At 45.9% G+C, this 19,250-nt stretch overlaps 1 protein-coding gene across 1 annotated transcript; it reads right to left on the reverse strand.

Annotated features, from left to right (window-relative positions):
* Window positions 1-205: 205 nt before the first annotated feature.
* st7l (suppression of tumorigenicity 7 like) lies at window positions 206-18,686 on the reverse strand. The gene is made up of 15 exons (XM_036530652.1): window positions 18,518-18,686; window positions 17,387-17,469; window positions 16,835-16,994; window positions 16,356-16,410; window positions 16,040-16,155; window positions 15,447-15,525; window positions 15,144-15,232; window positions 14,398-14,498; window positions 14,118-14,232; window positions 13,786-13,858; window positions 13,321-13,423; window positions 7,239-7,389; window positions 6,780-6,872; window positions 6,379-6,518; window positions 206-596 (listed from the first exon to the last, which is right to left on the reverse strand). The coding sequence occupies exons 1-15, from the start codon at window positions 18,684-18,686 to the stop codon at window positions 510-512; spliced, it is 1,614 nt and encodes a 537-aa protein (XP_036386545.1). The 3' UTR covers window positions 206-509.
* Window positions 18,687-19,250: the final 564 nt, after the last annotated feature.

Genomic DNA, 19,250 nt, shown 5'->3' on the forward strand with positions numbered 1-19,250 from the left:
TAAACTAATTCTTTGTAGACATTAGCTGGAGCGAATACTGGGAGAGAATTTTTTATGCATTAACGGCCAAATTTCTAGATGGGCAACATTTTAAGTAGATAACAATTAATGCTCTAATGGTAAAATGTCTTAATTGCCATGTGATGGTCGCAAATAAATAGATAAATAGACTTATGCTTGACAACAAGCTGGGATTCAAGTGCTTTCTGTTTGGAGGTAAAGACACCAGTTACAGTCAAATGTAAGAGACAGACAGGACCTATTTGGTCACCATGGTGGTCAGTATTTTCCAGTTCTGTGTTTGGGTGTGAAAGTACCCAAATACCTTGAGTACCTCAAAATAGCAGCTAAACTTGAAACCCTCCCCAGAGAGGGTAAAGTGAAGCAGTGTTGGGTTTAAACCACTGTGGGAGCATGATGGAAGACAGGTTGAAACCTTTGCTGTGGCTGAGTGGTGGGCGGGTGGGTGAGCGTACAGGTCACCTCTGTGTCAGGGTAACGGCCAGGGCTCATATTCTGCTCAGCTGGTGCCAAAGCTGGAAGCTCTCCATTTTATCCACAAAGAAGCCCAGGGGTGCGAAGAGAGTGCTGAGGAACTGTAGAGAGAACACACACAGACACAATAGTTCAGTGGCTTCACCTTAGTGCTTCAGCACCTCTCCTCAAGCCAGCCATGTCTGTATGTGGCGGTTTGAGCTGAGCACCTGAGCACTGCACCCATTATCCTCAGATAAAGCTAACAAACACCAGCAAGCATGGCTCTCATATTTACTTCATCGTCATCCTTCCAGAGTCCCGTAGTGACAATAAGTCTTAAAACGTGTAGCATCTTGCTGGTGTGTGTGTGTGTTTATGTGTGCGTTTATGAGAGAGTGTGCAAACACAGAACTAGAGAAAATACACACCAGTAAAAATGGATTCTAACTTCAACACGCACATGTCTATGAGGTCTAACGTTCACAAAACTAGCAGGAAACCAAACGGGCTCCGACCAACATCCTACCAAGATGGCAAAGCTCCTGCCTGGGGCAAAGGCCTGCAGACTGTGGCCCTCCAGGTCCAGGGTAGAGGAGCCCGAGCCAGGAATGATCCTCGCCCGCTGTTTATGAAACTGCACTGCTTTATTTCACGCTCTCGTACAGCTTTGACTTGTCTTCAACTCGAAATGACCTCTTTAATGTAGCTGACTGCCTGATATGAATATCAACAACTCTCGCTGACTCTGGAGGCAGCGTGCCGCACACATCATTAATTTTGCCTGTGCAATTTTCTCTCCGTCTGCAGTATCTTTTCCAGGATGAGGTTAGCAGCACCCAGACCGAGAGAGGCTGACCGGGGAGAGATGCAAGCCTTGTAGGTGAAACAGCAGGGTCTAGCAAAAGCTACTAGTTGGCCACACCAGTCCCACAATTGCTTTTAGCTTACGGAACGCCATTCTGCTTTTAAGAAAAAAAAACAAAAAACAAATAGTGCCAGCATTCTCCCCATCAATCGTTATGAAAGAGGTTTGATCTCAAGATGAGTGACCCCCGTTACATGGGAACACTCCAGAGCCGATTCCCTTATCTTTGACGTAAACCAAAGCTTACATCACTTCACCCCGAGGAGAACGATACTGAAAAATTCTGCTCCAAAAACAAATAAGAGAATTGAAGGGCCCTGTCGCTTACCTCAGCGGGGCCTCTCTAAGCAGCCTGTGGTATGTAGCTGCTCGGGCTACTTCAAATTGGCGTGCAATCACACAGCCAATAAATGTTTAAACTCCCATGGTTCACTCCACTGTAAACAAGACTTTAATGTGTTTATCAAGCAATACATTTCAAAGCTCAGCAGCTGCTTGTGACAGAAAGTGGGAAGGAGCACAGATCGCTGCAGTGTGAGGGCATTCGCTGAGAGTAGTGGGGGCCAGAGCAGACCGGCACAAGGCCAGGTCAGGAGGGCCGCACTTCGCCTAGGTGAGGTCCTTACGACCCCAGCCAAGCAAAAGGCCAGTAACATTGGCTGTCTGAGGTTAGAGAGTTTAAGAGAAAGTGGGAGACTGTTAACTTCCAGGCCAGCACTATTACAGTATTTATTTTCTCGGCAGACGCCCTTATCCAGAGTGACTCTCATAGCTCGCATTTTTACTTCTTACCCACTTACACAGCTGGATATTTACTGAGGCAAGTTGTGCTGAGCGCCTTTTTTGATGGGACAAAGCAACGCCCCACCTGAGGGTCAGACCTGCAGCAAGAGGTTACCAGCCTTAACCGCTACACAACACTGGTGCTCAAAACCAGCATAGGGTACAAATCCAGAGGCCTCAGAATCATACAATGACAGGGAAATGAACAGAGAATTAGCTTTATCACATTCACCTGAACTGTAATAAAGCCACTAAATGTCTCCGGCACAATATACGTGTGTCAGTACAAGTAACCATTTACAACATTAATGGTTTGCTTAGCAGGCCTGCTTACCCCTGGTGACTCACACAGCCAAAATTTCACATACTACCTCTCCAATCAACTGAATATTTACTGAAGCTGTTAAGTAAGTACGTTTACTCAAGGGTAAAACAGCAGTGGTCCACCTGGGAGTCCAACCTGCTCAGAGGTGGAAAACCCCAGCTTCAGAAAGTAAAAGTTCTACCCTGTATTTGTTCTAGCCATTCACTAAACAAGGTGATTTCACTAATTAGCTCCTCTACCCAGCTGAAGACTTGTGCTAATTAAATTCAGCTGGTGTAGTGCATGGGTGTAACAAATATGTGGCAGGACTTTTACTTTCTGAAGCAGGGGTTTTCCACCTCTGAACCTGCTACTGTCAGGCTACAAGCCCTGCTCCTTAACCACAAAACTAGTGCACTGATTTGTAATACATTCCTTTATTGGTTAAATGTGCCTTGACAAACTGGGGAAATCCTCCATTTTGCCGCAGATAAAGCAGTGTGGTGGTGGCATTAGAGACGGCCCGGCCTTTCACCCAGAGAGAGCCTCTGAGCACACGGCTGGGCCACCTCAGACGGGAGCACAGGGGCGCGGGCGGTTCGTGCCGCGGGCCTCAGCGGCCCACCGCGGCACGCCAGGCTGTCAGGGGCCTGCACAAGAGCCCTGCTGAGCCGTATCAGCGCAGACAGGCAGAGGAGGAGCGGAAGAGGAGCAGATGCCAGCTCCCATCCTCTGCTTTTTCGAGTGCGGTCTCTCTTTCATTGGATGCCAGCTCCGCGGGGCTCATTTGGATGAACAGCCCCGTTTGACTGTTTTATATCTGATGTCGATTTAAAAGGGATCTCAGAGCACTATATCAAAATATCCACACCTACTTCGACCATTTAAAACAGACACTCGAAGACGCACATATGTCATTGGATATGACCCTTCTTTTCTGTAAGGACACAGTGGGCGTTAGAGAATTGAACCCGGGGAACGTGTCCGGCTGGAAGCACCGAGAGCCCTTTCGAACACGGGGCGCCACAATTTAAGGCAGATTTACGAGATTGTAATGGCTTTAGTGGGGATCTCTGTTTTCCCTCACGCCTCCCGGGCCCTCGCTGAGATCGCTCCCCCGGTTTAAAGATCGCCCAGGCTTAATCCCACGGTTACAAATGCCAGGCTCTTAGTTGCGCCGTAAAAACGACATCTCAGGGAGCCCTTCCCAAAACAAAACTCACGCACACGGCCTGCCCGCCTTCCTCCTCTGCCCATTGCTCACGCCCAGGAATTCATACAGAGAAGACAAACAAACAGCAGGTTGTAAACCAATCTGAGTTTTACTGGCTTTCTTGGTTAGACTCATTTAAAAAAAATGGACCAAAGGGTGGACTTCATAACACAAGCCTTCGAATTTATTAGAAATGATGCCTCAGCAGATGAAAAATTACACAATTAAAAGGCCCAAGAGGAGAGGCCTCTGTGAAATATGTAAGGAAAGAACATGTTATGAGCGGCGAAGAACATGGGTAGATGTTTTATAGCAACTGATCATGTCTGAATCAATACCCTCACAAAGGGGCATACAAAGCCGTTAACGTGATTAATATGCACAATGCAAAGTCATTAAAAATGTTGATTTTTTGTCATGCCTTAGAAGGGTTAAAAAAGATGTCTTCGTAAATGAACAGGCCGCAGGGCTCTCCAGCCCCACAAATGTAGCCTGCAGAGATAAAGCATTAATGAGGGGGTCAAGCAGGCCACTTTAGGAAGGCTGGCAGATAAAGGGATACAGGATAAGGGCGCTTCACCCAGCTAAGAAGGGCCCTTCACTTTGGAAGGGACACTAAAGAAGTGCTGGAACAAGCATCAATCATTCCATGAGTTTCACTGAACATCCTTCCAGAGCTTCCAGAGAGAGGGAGAGTGGAGAAAGGGGAGAAAAAGAGGGAGACAGAGGGAGGGGAAAAAAGGAAAGGAAAGGAGACAGATGAACGGGAGATTAAAAGAAGGAGAGAAAGAGAAACAGAAAAAGAGAGGCAGTTAGATTGAGGAAAGAAGTAGAGACAGAGTCACATTCACTGTCTTTCTGTCACAGGACTGGAGAGTCATCATACAGATACACAGACCTGGGGAGCACATTCAGAGAATAGAATGAAATCAGCATCTACTCTTTTTCCATTTGTCCTCAATACCTATAAGAGCTACAGGACTTTGTAAATTACTGTACACTCCTTCAGGCAGAAAAAGTCAAAAAGTGAGCCTTCTGAACTCATGCGTTTTATGTGCTTTCCCGGCTTGGGTGCCACAGCAGGAATGAAAGGTTAGGCTTCTGCTAATTGCTAAGTGTTTACTGAGGCTTTAGGGACGTATCAGCTGAGACGCAGCGCGGGGGGAGAGCACGGTGTCACAGTCCAGGCTATTTCTGTTTTTCCTGCTTGCGATTTTTCACAGATCCTCCGCGCCAAAAGACAAGCCTGAGAACCGAACTTAAAGGCAGAGGAGCTGCCAACTTGCTCAGGGGGCAGCAGGTTCAGGCTCTATAGCAGGGGCCCCCATACTGTGCATGTTCTCCTACATACTTCAGCTTCTCTAAATGAGGGTGAAAATGAACAGCGGTGCGGGGTGTTAGTTACGCCCAGGACAGCGCTGGGGCATCCTAAATCAAGGTAGCTTAAATGTCCCAATCAAAATCAGGCAGTACAAGATCCATTTCAAACATAGTCATGTCACATGTCACATGTCACATGTCACGTGGAAGGACATGTTTTTAGTTCCATTTCAGTTAATGTTATCTCCTGTGAGATATGTGACATAGACTCCGTACTGAACTATAGTTCCCAACATGCAAATAAAGCACTCAGAATTATGTGCTATAGCCAATTCCTATGAGCCCTTGGCTAAGTCTGATCTATGATATTGTTGAAAAATAGAGCAATGGCCGCCAAAATCCTGTTATGTGCATGCTCTGTTCTATGTCTGAGCTAGCACAATACAACTACGACAAAATATAACCAGTGGTGCCAATACTGAATGTAACCTGGGCAATGACAAATATCCTTGTACCTTTTAACAGTTGAACAGCATACTTAACAACAGTTATTCACCATATTTTAAAAAACTGTAGCAATGACATATTTTGTTAACAGTAGCACATCAGTATTGAGGAAATGGATGTGGGAATCTGAACCACACCGGCACTCAAGCAGCCGCAGGCTCTTTTTAAATCTCTATCTCTACGATCGCACATGTAACTCACTGCCTACTGTCAGGAGAATGTGCACCATGTTACTTCCTGCCTAGAATTTCTTTGTGACGGAATTCTTTGCAGATTCACCTCCCTGGGAGAAGGCTGCTAAATGAATGCATCAGATCATCGCAGGTTTAGTGTTAGTATCTGAATTGTGAGCGCAAACTGATAAGGACTCAATGCTGTGAGAGCATGTGAAAGTGCTCTACACGCACAACAGAATACGTAGGAGGGGAACCGGTAAGCTCTGGATAACAGCACCTGCTAAGCAAAGAAACCTGTGACTCCTCCAGGGCCTAACGCAGATTATCACGCCAAACACAAACACAGGCGCACACGTGGCGCGGGCAGAGCAGGAACCTTCCGCAGACCAGCATGTGCCTCACGGGTGAACCGCATCGCCATTTCTGCTCCTTGTCCTGTGGGGAAAACTCATGAACGCCTAATGTAGTGCAGGTGAACTAACCAGAGTCGCAATTACACTACTCCAACCCTTCAGATGTAGACTGAAGACACACCTCTTCAGACTCTAGGTCTTACTGAACAGTAGCATAACCCTAAGGGAGACAATACCCCATTAGATTCTTAAACAATACCAAGTCTGTATGAAGGTACACAAAAAGACCCAAACCAGACTGATAATATGAGACAGCGTGCATGTTTGTCTGCACAGGCCATGCCTTTAATGTGAGTGTAGGGTGAGAGATGCATACTCACAGCCTTGGCAAAGACGCCCATGAGCTCGGGGAACTGGTGTGTGAGCATGGCCAGGGTGGCAGTGAAGGAGCACAGCCCAGCAGTGAAGAGGATGAAGAAGGGCAGGTCCTTCTTGGGGTACACCGACACCTCGTGGAAGGCTGAAGCACAGAAGGGGGGGAAGAAATGAATCATTGCTTTCAGAAACCACTACCTTCTAAAAACTACGGATGAAAAATAACCACATCCTCAGGACATCAATATTTTTGGCTTCAATAAAATACGGTACAGTCTGTGCTAAAGCCAAGAAACCAATAAGGATCCAATAAATGGATATTATATATCCACATATGATTCTTCTGCATGGTGAAACAACAAGGATGACGCTAGTGGGTTGTGGGTAATTTCTGGGCTGTACGTACACGGCAGCAGCTCTCGATCTGCAGTCTCTGTGCAGCCTGGGTAGGGGTAAAAGAGGTGCCCTTTCTCCAGGGGGTAGGGTATCATCCGGAAAGCTGAGAAGAACGCAAAAGAGGTGAGAGACTGGGCCGATTTTGCATGCAGCACAGTGACCTGCCACGTGTGTTCCAAGTGCAGCTGAACTGAAGTGAACTCAATGAACTGAGGTACAAAAGGAGCAAAGTCAGGAATCCGTGTACAAGTGAATACACTTTCGGACAAGCATCAAGGATCCCATGTCCCATATGTTTTCCTTCTTTAGCATAACATGACTTAATTCAGGCTTCTCTCTATGGTGGTTAAAGTCAGCTGGCATACAAAGGTATGTACATAAATGCTTTAAAATTTTACTTGGGCCTCTCCCAGCCCGAACTCAGCCTGCGCCCCTGGTTCCCTGTTTGAGAGGAAGCAGTTGTACTTACTGCCCTCCCAGGTGCAGTGCAGCAGGTTCAGGGCTCCTTCTGCCCTCTTCCAGTGCTGCAGGTGGAAGAAGGCGTAGGCCACCGCCTCACTGTCGCCCCTCTTCAGGATGTGCTCCGGGGGCAGGATCAGACTCTTCATCTCTAATAAGTACTGCAAGGGGAGACAGCCAAACAGACGTCCATACGGGCCCTCACTCCCATGCACTGTGCCTACAAGCAGTGCTTAGCACTTCGGATCATTAAGGTGCACAGGGAGTCTTACAAAACATTAGGAAGTCACAATGTTCTCTCATTTGGTTAGGCCTTTTTCCATTTTTTAAGCAACTTCAACCATAAAATTTTGCGCTCCTTTTTTTTACTCTATACTGCTTCTACAGCTATTCGACAACATCATAAACACCTGTAATAAAAAAAATAACCTGGGGGAAGTGTTTTGCAGGTGATATGTGAACGGAAGACTGCTTTGATATTGCCAACAGAAGAACCAGGTAATGTAAAGGTGTAAAAATGCACAGGTAGATTCCCCACCTCACTTGTCCTTGTGGATTTTAGCGCGGTGATCCGATCCAGTATGCGCCCGCTGCCCTCCCCCCTTTCTCCCCCTCTGCTCAGGGGCCCCGATAATCGATTCCCAGTGCGTTTCAGACTGACACATTTGGAAGGTTCCACGCTGGCTAATCCTGTCTAATCCCCCATGGTCCCTGCTCTGTGAGCGGGGCGGCTAGGCCTTCCAGAGGGGCCCTCGCTGGGGGAGGGGGGGGGAGCTCCATCCCAGGGGAGAGAGCTCCTCTCTCAGGACCAGAATAGGTGACCTGGGGCGTAGTGAAAGGGCCACGTAATATGCAACACGGGGGGGGGGGCAGGTAACGGGCCAGTCCAGGATGCATTTGTATCTTCAATCATGTGTGTGATTTAGGCAGACCAGCACTGACATCATGTCAGGCTAATAAATACAGCTTGGGTATTCTCTGAATCTGCTATCGAGGTCCCTTTTTTCAGTCTCGATATATACATAGATGCTATTTACTGAAATACAGTAAATAGCATCTATAGGCTTATGGTTAGGCATTTAACTTCAGTGTAGGTTGAGAGAACAGTCATTGGTGGGACACTAAGGGATACAACATAATACATTTTTTGAGGTGGGGGGGGGGCATTCTCAGAGACTGGCGTCCCTGCTATGAGAGGCGGCGGGACAGCGCAGACAATGGCAGAGGGTCGCGCCTCTCCCTTCCCCCTCCCTCGCCCCCTCTCCGCCTGCCGCCCTTTGATCATTGGATAGAGTTTCAACGATGTTCCCCTTTTATCTTGGGGACATTGGTAAGCCAAAGCATAATGCATAAGCCTAGGTCTCACTTTAATCTCCCCGTGTATGACACAATGGAAGGCATCCACAGCCATGACCGCAGTCTGCGGCCTGTGCACCGCCGCACAAAGGGCCGCAGGTGTCATCAACTCGAGCGGTCAATGGCAGACACTGAAAACCCCCAGATAGGGTTCCGTAGGTTGAGCCGGGCCTCTGGGAATAGCTTTTAGCGCTGCTAGTGTCAGTCTCGCTGCTTGTTCTATACAGGCAGCGACGCCATCTATGTAAGAAGGACAAAAGAGGAAATGGAGCGTTATCCTCTGTCTTTGAGACTGCAGCTCTGTCCCCGGGTTAAGGCAAACTAAGAAACAGAAAGGGGGACACGGAGTGACCTAAATTTGCTCTTTATACAGCCCCCCCCGGACTGGGGGGCAGAGGTGACACAGGACATTTCCCTTCACGTTTAAGGTCACCTGAGGGACAGCAAACAAAAGTGGACCGCAAAGCCCAGAGGGATCAAAGCCTTTTCATTACAGATCTACCTCTCTCCACAACAGACACCTGGTGCCTGATTGGTCATGCAAGCGCGACTGCACACTTCCAGCAGTTTCACTCCCCTACGAGAGCTGTTACAGAGCGGACTGGGTGAGGTGTAGGGAGTGCTGGACACTCCGCAGTAAAACAGATGGGGGCTTGGAGCGTTTGGCACTGCTAGTCCATGTGGCGCAGCCACGTACGGTCCACATACGGTCCTCTCAAACCTGATGCGAGGGTGGAGCTGCACTTGTCGTGCCTCCGACCTCCCAGGATGCTTTGCAAAGGCTATCTTAAGGGGGGGGGGGGCGCTTTGCAGTATCTTTCAGTTGCTGGAGGGTGCTGGACTGGGGCCTGTGGGGAAACCAGGAGCAGGGAGCTGCCTGGCAAGCCAGTGTGGTGAAACCCAGGAGCTCTGTGTGCAGGACTGAGCAATCAGAATGCCAGTAATGTACGTCACGGACAGTCAAGGAAGCGTTTTAACACCAGATCTAGATGTTTAACACCTGTCCTTTACTTTTCCTCTGACAGAAGACACATCTCCTGTTGCCATGTCAGGGTGAGACACAATCAGTTGCACCTACAAGCAACTGGCTTAGAGGACATCCTTAGACAAATAGCAATGACTGAAATTTTACATACCCTATATTCAACATCCTATTTATATAGCTAGTAGATTTTTTAGTGTAAACAACTAAGACAAATGTGTTATAAGGTGTAAGAGCAGAGTCTGGTGCTCTAGCTGCTCCTCCACATGCATCTTAACACACATGCAACCTTGCGACCCTCCCTCTTTCTGCAGGCTTCAGGCCGTTACAATGACGATTTTCTAAACTGAGTGACCGTGACCTGAAAATCCAGTTGTTCCATCACGGGTCTGACCGGGGGGAGGTGAGGACATGGGAATGGCAGAGGGCCTCTGGCTCTGGCCCAAAGAGCTGATCCAACCCTGTCGACAATGTGCACATAATATGGAGGACGACACGGGGCCCTGAGAACTTTTATCTGCCACGTATCTCACATTATGCACCGCTACACGGAGCTGGTAGCATCACTGGAGGTGGCTCCTGTTTTTCCTTTTCATTGGAAAGGGCCGAGGCCACTCAACTCCTCTCCTATAAGGGCCACCGGTTTCTGGCAGGATCTCCATCTTTCATGAAACCACTTTACACTCTATCAATGCAACAGAGCACTGGTTGTACCATCATGTAGAGTAAAGTGCAACCGAGTTGGCTAGAAGAGCAACACTTAGGCTTGATGTCAACTATCTGACATTGCAAGTTAAAGGACATAACATTATCAGAAGTCTGACTATAAGTGTACAACTGGGTAGGAAGATAGCAAGCATGAGGAAAATTTGGAATGAAATGCATACACAGATAACCAAAGTCGTGGCTTAATTTCATTGGTTAAATAGCATGTTCCACTGTAAACCTTGCAATGCGTATGGTAAATGTCCAGTATGCCATTTTCAGAATACATACAGCTGAACAGCACCAGGCGACTTGCTAAATCACCCTTTGCAGCTGTTTAGTAAACTTCCTTGGCCAATCACAGAGAGAAGATTGTCCTTTTTAAGTGGCCAGAAGTTTAGCATCATTGCCTTCCCGTTCCCAAGGACTTGTTCTGTTTGCTTATGTGCCATTTACTCACACTGGTCCTAACGCCGGTCAGCTGCTGGGTGGGTTTCTCCGAAAATGCATGTTAAAGAGGGATCATCAGAGATTTCACAGATTCGCAGCCATCAGGAGTCAAAAGGTTTACACTGATAAAAGGAAACACCAACCTAGCCAAAAACAAACTGTAAATGCTGAAGCTAGCGCCGGCGGTAATGTCGCCAAATGAGCTTGTGAGAACCCCCGGGTACCGCTTTTGATAAATCGTCCGATCACCAGCGCTGTCAACAGTCATTTTTCCTCACAGCAATGATCCTCCAAGCACTTAAAAGAACAAAGTGCTGCAGTTTTGCTGGTGTGTGAGGCGAGGCGCTGCAAAGCAGCTGGGGGCATGGGATCCATCTGACAGCAGAGAAAGGGCCATCGCCGGGACAGAGTTTATACTCACTTCTAGGGCCTACAGAGCCTGGGGTCAAAGGAGTGACCTCTCTCCTGCCCCAGGGGCTGACGTCTCATAGTGGCAGCAGTGTGGTGGGGGAGCATAACTACTGGGATATGATGGATATAAGACCCTCGTAAAAGGCCCTGGTGAAAGAGGGGGACAGACAGCGAAAGCAGGCGAGGGTACTGGCGGGAGCGGCGGGCAGATCAAAGCGCTCCTCCTTCCTGTGTGACGCGTGGGACCGCGTCCCGCACTGGCTCACACGCGCTGGCCGGGGGTGGGGGGGTGGGGGCTCTCTCAGGGGCACTGTACGCCACTGATGGGGCGGGTGGGGGGAGTCAAACAAAATTTTGTTTCATCCTGGGTTCATGCTCCAGCGCACGGAGGTACCATGCTAATCCCCGTGGGAAGAGCTCCGCTGGGATTCGGGCATCCGCTTGGCATTCGGGACGACAGTCCCCCACGGGCCAGACACCAGGGCCTTTGATGTCTCAGAGCACAACACCCTCCGGGGTGCACCACCCCCCTGTAGGATTCGACAGGCTTAACCTGCTCTGCGGACCAAGAGAAGTTATGGACCTCGGCTGTGGCCCTGCTAAAATCGCCTGGCAGTGCACTTGGGCTGTCAAGCTGGAGCAGGTCCCGCTACTGCAAAACATACGCACCTACTCAAAAACCTGAAAATCTGAAAAAGACTTCTGATTAGACTTTCTCAACAACAAAAGACCTCATTCCTGCCTGACCCCCTGGTAGCTCCATCACATAATCTGGGGTGCAGGTGCTGTGAAAATCAGATGAGCCCAGGAAGAGAGTATGGCAGCACTCCATGTTCCAGCTACAGATCGTCCTCGTCTCAAGGTGTGTTAATTCCGGAATATTATGATGAAAATGGCCCCCTCTTTGCCTCCACATCCAGATAAAGACATCCTCTTTTTCCCATGTCACAGACGGGGCCTGTCTCCCTTCCCATCAGAGACACAAAGCAAAATTGCCTGTACACATACAGACCAATCCAACACCCAAAGACTCATGTGATCTTCTACTGGCAACTTGATGTCACCTTAATAATGACATCCATTCACATTAGCTTTATGGGGAACGTCAACACCACTATCAGTACTATATTATATATTTCTACCAGCTAGCTTGTACCTTGTCTGCCCAACTGTTGAAGCCTGGTCATGCTACACTGCTAATATTGTTGACTTCTTATGTGGCTTTTTTCCTGTGATGCACTTTACCTCACTTGTAAGCCGCTTTGCATAAAAGCATCTGCCAAATGAATAAATGTAAATTTAACTGTATATTGGAAAAGGCCATTAGCTACTCAACTGGTAAAAACCACATTGATCAGTAAACCAGTAAGAGTTCAATAACCTTGAAAAAGTAAACAAAGCTGGAAAAAACTCAAACATGGATGTGCTGTATCTCTACAATATGCAATCCAGTGTGTAATAATATAATTACTATGCTGACACGCTTCCCAGTTCTGTGCATGGAGACCTGCAATTTCATCATAAAGCAAGAGCGCCACCTGTTGGTCTATCAAAACTAATCAACCCCAGAGGTCCAAGTATACACACTGCCTGCCTGACGGTTGCTGAATAATGGATAACCCAAACAGCAGTGCTGTTTAACACGAACAATGCAAGCATGCATAGATTGGGTTCACCCATTCATAGCTACAGCTGACAGCTTATGTACTGTGAACAGCCATATTTGGAAGAGCAATGACATGGGCTCTGGTAATTCTGTCACGAAATATGGGAGACTAAATACTTTATGCTGATAATTAACCTGAACCTGGTTTTAATGGAACTGTGTGACTGACAAGTCTGTTAAAAAAAGAATCATCCATCTACAGCTGATTCATTTTTCATCTGACTGCTACCGAGATGTGTGATATTAATTATAACAAAAAGACAGGGTCATACTCAACTGAGCTGATCATGAGGCAGAGAAAGAAGATCCCATTACTTTCTACTGATATTTTATTACAGAATCTTTTATGCAAAGTGTAAAGAGGTTATCAAGGATATGGCCACCGCTGACAGATAGAGAGGTAAAGAGGAAACAGCGGCCGACTGGGGAGCACTAATTAAACCAGCCATCAAAGACAGGTGGAGGCTGGCTGCTGCCATCTAAAGGTGTGTACCCAGTGAAGGGTAGGGCTCCTGCACTGACCTTTGGCACGTGGGGGTTGAACTCCACGGCTCGGTGGATGGCCTCCACGGCGTTCATCTCGGCCGTGCTGAGGCCCCGCCTCGAAGCCGCCTCGGGGGAGAACCTGGGGGAGAGCGACAGGGCGGGTCAGAACAGGAGCACCACAGACCACAGGGGCATGGGTTCAAACCCTGCACATTTACTGGCATTTCCTTGACACAAATGCCATTACATTTAGCTGAAACAAAGTAAACTGAAGTCATCTGCTGGTTGTTGATCCTTCTTAAAACTGGCACAATTCTTAAAAACACAAAAGGAAATATCATTTTCACATTTACTGCCGAGTTTTAATTGGAATGATAAAAAGCTGAAGTTGTTTTCCTCTGTAGGGGTTAAAAAATCTTTTGACTACACTTTTATTTACTGCCCCTTTCAGCCTGGTGCATTCTAATCAGTAGCAACAGAAGAATGGTTCTGGTTACTCACTTATCTGACACTGCTCGGGCTTTTAGCAGTGCTGATGTGTAGCATATTGTAGCTGATTTTGGCAAGCTGATATCTGTAACAGGGGAAGGAAGACTTAAATAAGTGTTCATTCTCTTTTACAAAAGAAAACACTGCCGGTAGCCAATACAGCACTTGCCATTTTGAACGGTTCAGCACTCATAATTTGACTGATTGATTGACTGATTAACTGATTCATGGAATCATTAGTTGAGTGACTGATTAATTAAATGATTGATGAATTTGTTGGTTGAGCTGAGTGATTGATTCATTGACCGATTGATTGGTTCATCATAACACACTGGCTGTCTTACCATCATATTTTGCAAGGACAGCTTGTACATCCGCATAGGCCTGCAGTTCCAGGAGGGCTTCCAGAAGGTTCTCATGGATGTTTAACATTCCCAGCAGAGGGAACTCCTTCATTAACTGCAGGACATAGAGGAGCCATTGGAGATTCATTGCTTTAAGTCATGTCTCTTGATTCTACAGCACATTATGAACCTTTCTCTGTGAGTCACCCTGGATAATGGCATCTGCCAAATGAAGGACAACATGACATAATAGCATGTGGCTTTAGACGGAAACACCCACATCTCTCATCATTTTCACTGCCTCTTTGATTCTCCCCAGCTTGCGTGCGCACATGGCCAGCCTGCGCTTGATGTAGACCAGGAGGTTGGTGTCTTTGCCAGCTATGAGGAGGAGAGCTTGTGTCAGCATTCAGTGTGGAGAAAGAACATCTGAGACACATTTTAAAGGCACACAGGGCTCTAAAATATATCTAGTAAACACTGTAATTGACCTGTCAAATAATTCTTAGAAAATCTTAGGCTCCACCAGTTCTTCTGTTCTGACTAGAAAGATTCAGTGTAGTTTGCAGCAGCATTTTAAAGGGCCTTTAGGACATCTTTATGAGATAGTAAAATCCAGCTGAAGTGTCTGGTTGGACATACTTCACATTTATGAATCTGCCTTTCAGGGTAATACTGTGGCCTGGTTTTAGATTTTCATTTTACCAGACTTTTTTCTTGAAACCTTTGAAATAATAGCAAGTGGCAACTTGAAATGCATGCTGAACGTTCCCTGTAAGGTAAGATAGTTCTGACTTCTCCCAGAACTGGCCTAGGGGCCCGTTATTCTAAGCTTAAACTCAGATCAACAGATTTCAAATGCTCTGATTGATCACTTAGATAGCGTATATAGGGTGCAAAAATCATCAACCCTCTCCTGTACTGAGTGCACAAAGGAGGCCTGGGTCACTGGTGTCAGTTATGAGGCACTCCAGTGGCTCCATAGTGCTCTGGGGAAGCTGGTGAAAGTGTTTGACTGAGCCGTACCACTCTTCAGGGCCTGCTTGAAGAGCTGCTCAGCTTCAGTGATGGTGGTGGCTTCCTCTTCTGCCAGCAGAACGTATGCTGTGGCACACCTGCGAGAAACAGAAAGAGAGAGAGAGGGAAAGACAGAGAGAGAGAAATAAAAGGGAGAAAGAGAGAGAGAAGGAGGGGAGAGGGAGACTATCTCAAAGCACTGCAGTGATATTGTATATATGCAATGACGTGTACAGAAATACGGAGGAGGGTAAGAGGCTTCTGCTTTTGCTGTGTGGGCATTGGGATTGGCAGGTCTGCTGGGTCACTCACTCGTTGTTCAGCTCGATGGCCTGATAGGCCGCTTTGATCCGGGCCTGCGGATTCCTCTCCCTCCAAGCCTTCTGCATCACTGCAACAGCAAACAGGTGTACCCATAGCAACTCACATCACTAACATGTCGCAATGCATTCACAGGTGGGTGACCACCCAAAAATGCTGTCAGTTGCAGCTGTGGCCAAAAACGTTTTGCAACTCACTTAAATTAGTGCTTAGCGCTTACACCCAATGAATCTTTACCTCTCCACATCCAATGGTGTATAGTGAGTGTTCTGGCTCAAAGCAACCTCAGTGCATCCCCCAAATGAGTACTAAACATTTGTGGTGAATCACCTCTCTTGTCCTGAGATCTCAAGTCTGGAATTTCAGTTTTATTAAAACTTTGCACTCCCACCCATTAATAAAAAAGAATTTCATGAACAACCAGGGTGAGCAGAGACTGTGAGATTTTCATCTGTGTATGCAAAGGTCCAATGACATGTGCATATAACCAGTGTTAGAAGTGTGTGTGATTTTGAGGTGAATTTGCCCCACATTTCCCCGACCATGAGGGAGATCTTATCAGGAAGAGGAGGAGGAACACGAACCAGCATCCTCTGGCCTGAGCTGCTGGGTGTCACCAGTGAAGAAGGTCTGGTGGTCTTGCGCTGAGAGGTTCATGTCATAGTAGGTCAAGGGCTCCTTTCCAGTGACCCAGGTGTATCTGTGCAGAGTGCACAACAAAGGCAGTATTCTGGTGAAAGAACATACTCTTCGATTTGGTGCCTGTCTTGAAAATGACTGGAAGGTGTTCCGATGCAATGTATATGCCTCATATCTACACATCAGTTACAAATAGTACATTGGGAACAGTCTTTAAAACATTCACATTAACTAACAACCAAACCTTATGTCCTATCATACCTGCTGTATTCTGCTCCTCTAAACAAGTTCAAAGGGTTTCTCCAAACTTTGCACTCTGTAAGAGACAGTTGTGATCATTACATCAGAGTACCTAAACAACGACTTTCCAAATAATAATAAAAAAAGACATTTAAACTGGATGAGAGTTGTAAGAATATAATTGGACTTAAGCTGTCATACCAACGAAAGCAATCCCAAACACAATCTGTGGTAAAAGACTAAACTAATACAACCAGTCTGTGACAGTACTATGAACTATTACTTTTCACAGAGAGAGAGTAGTAGCTTTTTACAGGGTTAAAATATATGCACATTATTATATCACAACAAATAAGTAAAATGATTCAGTACATGTCATCCGTTCAGTAATAGAAATTGATTTTCAATTTCTTTAAAGGGGGTATTTACAGGTTAGCATGAACAAACAATTATGTGTCTGTGAGTGGCAGAGAGTAGTGTCTGGAGATGGAGTAGAGTACCTGAGACGCTTGGTCTGGGCTCTGTATCTCCGTTCACAGAGGAAAACAAGCCCGCTGCGCTGCTGTTGTCCACACCACCCAGCAGAGGGCGCAAATGACTCACAGAGACTTGCTCAATGAACGAGGTGCCATACTTTCGGAAGTACCACCACTCAAAAATCTGACAGCGAGTAATAGCGAAACAGTTATTCATTCCATGGTTTGGCTACCTATACATATCTCAACTATTTTACACATAGAATGTAGTACATGCTTTTACCATTTGTCAAAATGTCTGAAATAAACAATGCCTCCAAGTAAAAAGTCACCGGCTTTGCAAGTAATAAGATCTGTAACATGAACGACATACACTGGTTAAGGAAATAGTGATTTTTACTTTTCATGTTACTGAGTTTATATCCTACCCAACCAAAAAATACGCATGCATCACTTTACAACGTGGGACTTCTGATACTACGTCTTAACTGCGTCACATTAGTTGACCCCTTGTTTAAACCAACAATTAACTAACTCCGAGAAGACCCTAGAATAACGTTTGTTCGCTGAACTCACCAAAATGAGGCCCGAAATTAGTGAGGAGGTTCCAGTAAGCGCCACGTAAAATTTAGGTGTCAAAGTATTCAGGAAAACAGATGCTGAAAGGAAGGAAACAACTTTTACAGTCACCAAAGTGCGTTCTGCATTGGTATCAGCACAAATGATCCCTCTTGAAGCCTCAGCAATATGCAAGGTTTACCGCTTTTACGTGGTTTTCACGAAGACTGCTCTATGTGGCATGTATGTTAATTGCAACAGAAAATGTAAAACGGGCTGTGCTTCTGAACCATATTACTGCACACTGTGTATAGGTATATATGAAGAGTCTCCCTTGGTATCAAGAGTTTGAACATAAACACTTTTACCACGCAAACTGTTGTCTGAGCGCATAAGCGCAGACAAACTTCCAAGTAAATCGACCGTGGGTAGCTATCTTGCGAAGTTATTTTTGTTGCCGTTTACTTCTTATTTATTTGTTTGCAAAAGGACGCTAGCTTGCAAGTCATTCATTCACATCAAAAGATTTTGTCAGTTAGCAGACGCTCTTATCCATAGAGGTGTACAAGACGTGAGTGCATCGCTACATTTATTCTTTGACAATCCAGCAGACGCTGGATTCAGGCGTATATTTAGGTCTATAGATCTAACTCGGTGATATTTTTTCACACAGTAGGGAGGTAAGTTTTCATTATCTAAGCTGTTGTTAGCTGGTCTAGCTAGCTACAAGCACGCAATACGGCGCTGACACAGTTGTGTTCGTAGCTATAGCTAATTACCTATATATAGGATAATTACCTTAAATAGCTTAATTAGGTAGCATTAGGTCCTTCATCGTGGTCCGACAGTCATATTAGTGTTACAATCAGATCAATAATAGTATCACCACAGAGAGGGCTTGGGTAAGCAAGAGAGTTGGACAGAAACGACCCAGTCTCACAGTAACATACAACCCTAATATCTCTTTAAAATACTTGGTTATCCAGTACCGGAATAGTCACAAATGAAACAATCCAGGACCCAATAGCATAGTGATGGTTAAGGTTCTTTAACACTGAGCGTCAGTGTTTCTTATTAAGGAAAACCTAGTTGCACAATGTTATTGCTAGCTGTCAAAAACTTTCCATGTATTGATATGACTTGACTTACCCGCGGCAAGACTTTCCTGTAACTTCAACGGACTCCGCAGCACATATATCATAGTTAAGACCATAGCAAACCAAATGACACATATATATGTCCATGACCAGGAAAGCCAAGATTTCAATTTGTGTGCAAATCCAGGTGATTGCGAGTTACTGTCACCACCGTCCGCCATCTTTGACTGGATGACAGTATAAACACAAGAATTGTGGGATACTGGAGGACAACCTTCCAGTCGTGGGAGGTAGCAGTGGCAAAGAATTTAATCCAATAAAGACGTTTAACCAGTCCTCCTCGCTACTTAGCAATCATTTCTGAATATCATGTCACTATCTAGTAACCTCTTTATACTGTTGCTTAAATAAGCAACACAAGTATAATATGTCATAATGGAGCATTAGTAGTAGACACGTACAAGTAACATGAAAACCAGAATATTGCATGTTAGTAGTACTGCGTATAAATACATATTATAATAAAGATCACCAAAACAGAGCACACTGTTTTTTTAAAAGATGAAAACACAAAAATAGGAGCCCGGGAGTAAGAACAAAGTAATTACACAAAAATATCGCCGAACATTAATTAATTTTTGATGTGTACGAAAAAAATGCAAGAAAAAAAGCTAAGAAAACAAGAAGGTCGGTATCGTTTGCTTATTGATATTTTTCATGACTGCCAATAGGGAGAAGAATGAGAAAGGTATGAAGTGGCCATATTTGGAAAGGAGAAAAAAACT

Source organism: Megalops cyprinoides, chromosome 6 (genome assembly GCF_013368585.1).
Source record: "Megalops cyprinoides isolate fMegCyp1 chromosome 6, fMegCyp1.pri, whole genome shotgun sequence".
Lineage (NCBI taxonomy): Eukaryota > Metazoa > Chordata > Actinopteri > Elopiformes > Megalopidae > Megalops > Megalops cyprinoides.

Bases quoted from the DNA above. Each gene is read 5' to 3' on its own strand.
- st7l (XM_036530652.1), bottom strand. From the start codon at position 18,686: ATGGCGGACGGTGGTGACAGTAACTCGCAATCACCTGGATTTGCACAC. The intron at 14,499-15,143 runs GTACGGCTCAGT...TCCTCCTCATAG, and splicing joins CAAGCAGGCCCTGAAGAGTG to CTGGCAAAGACACCAACCTC. The intron at 13,424-13,785 runs GTGAGTAACCAG...GCTCTCCCCCAG, and splicing joins GCCCGAGCAGTGTCAGATAA to GTTCTCCCCCGAGGCGGCTT.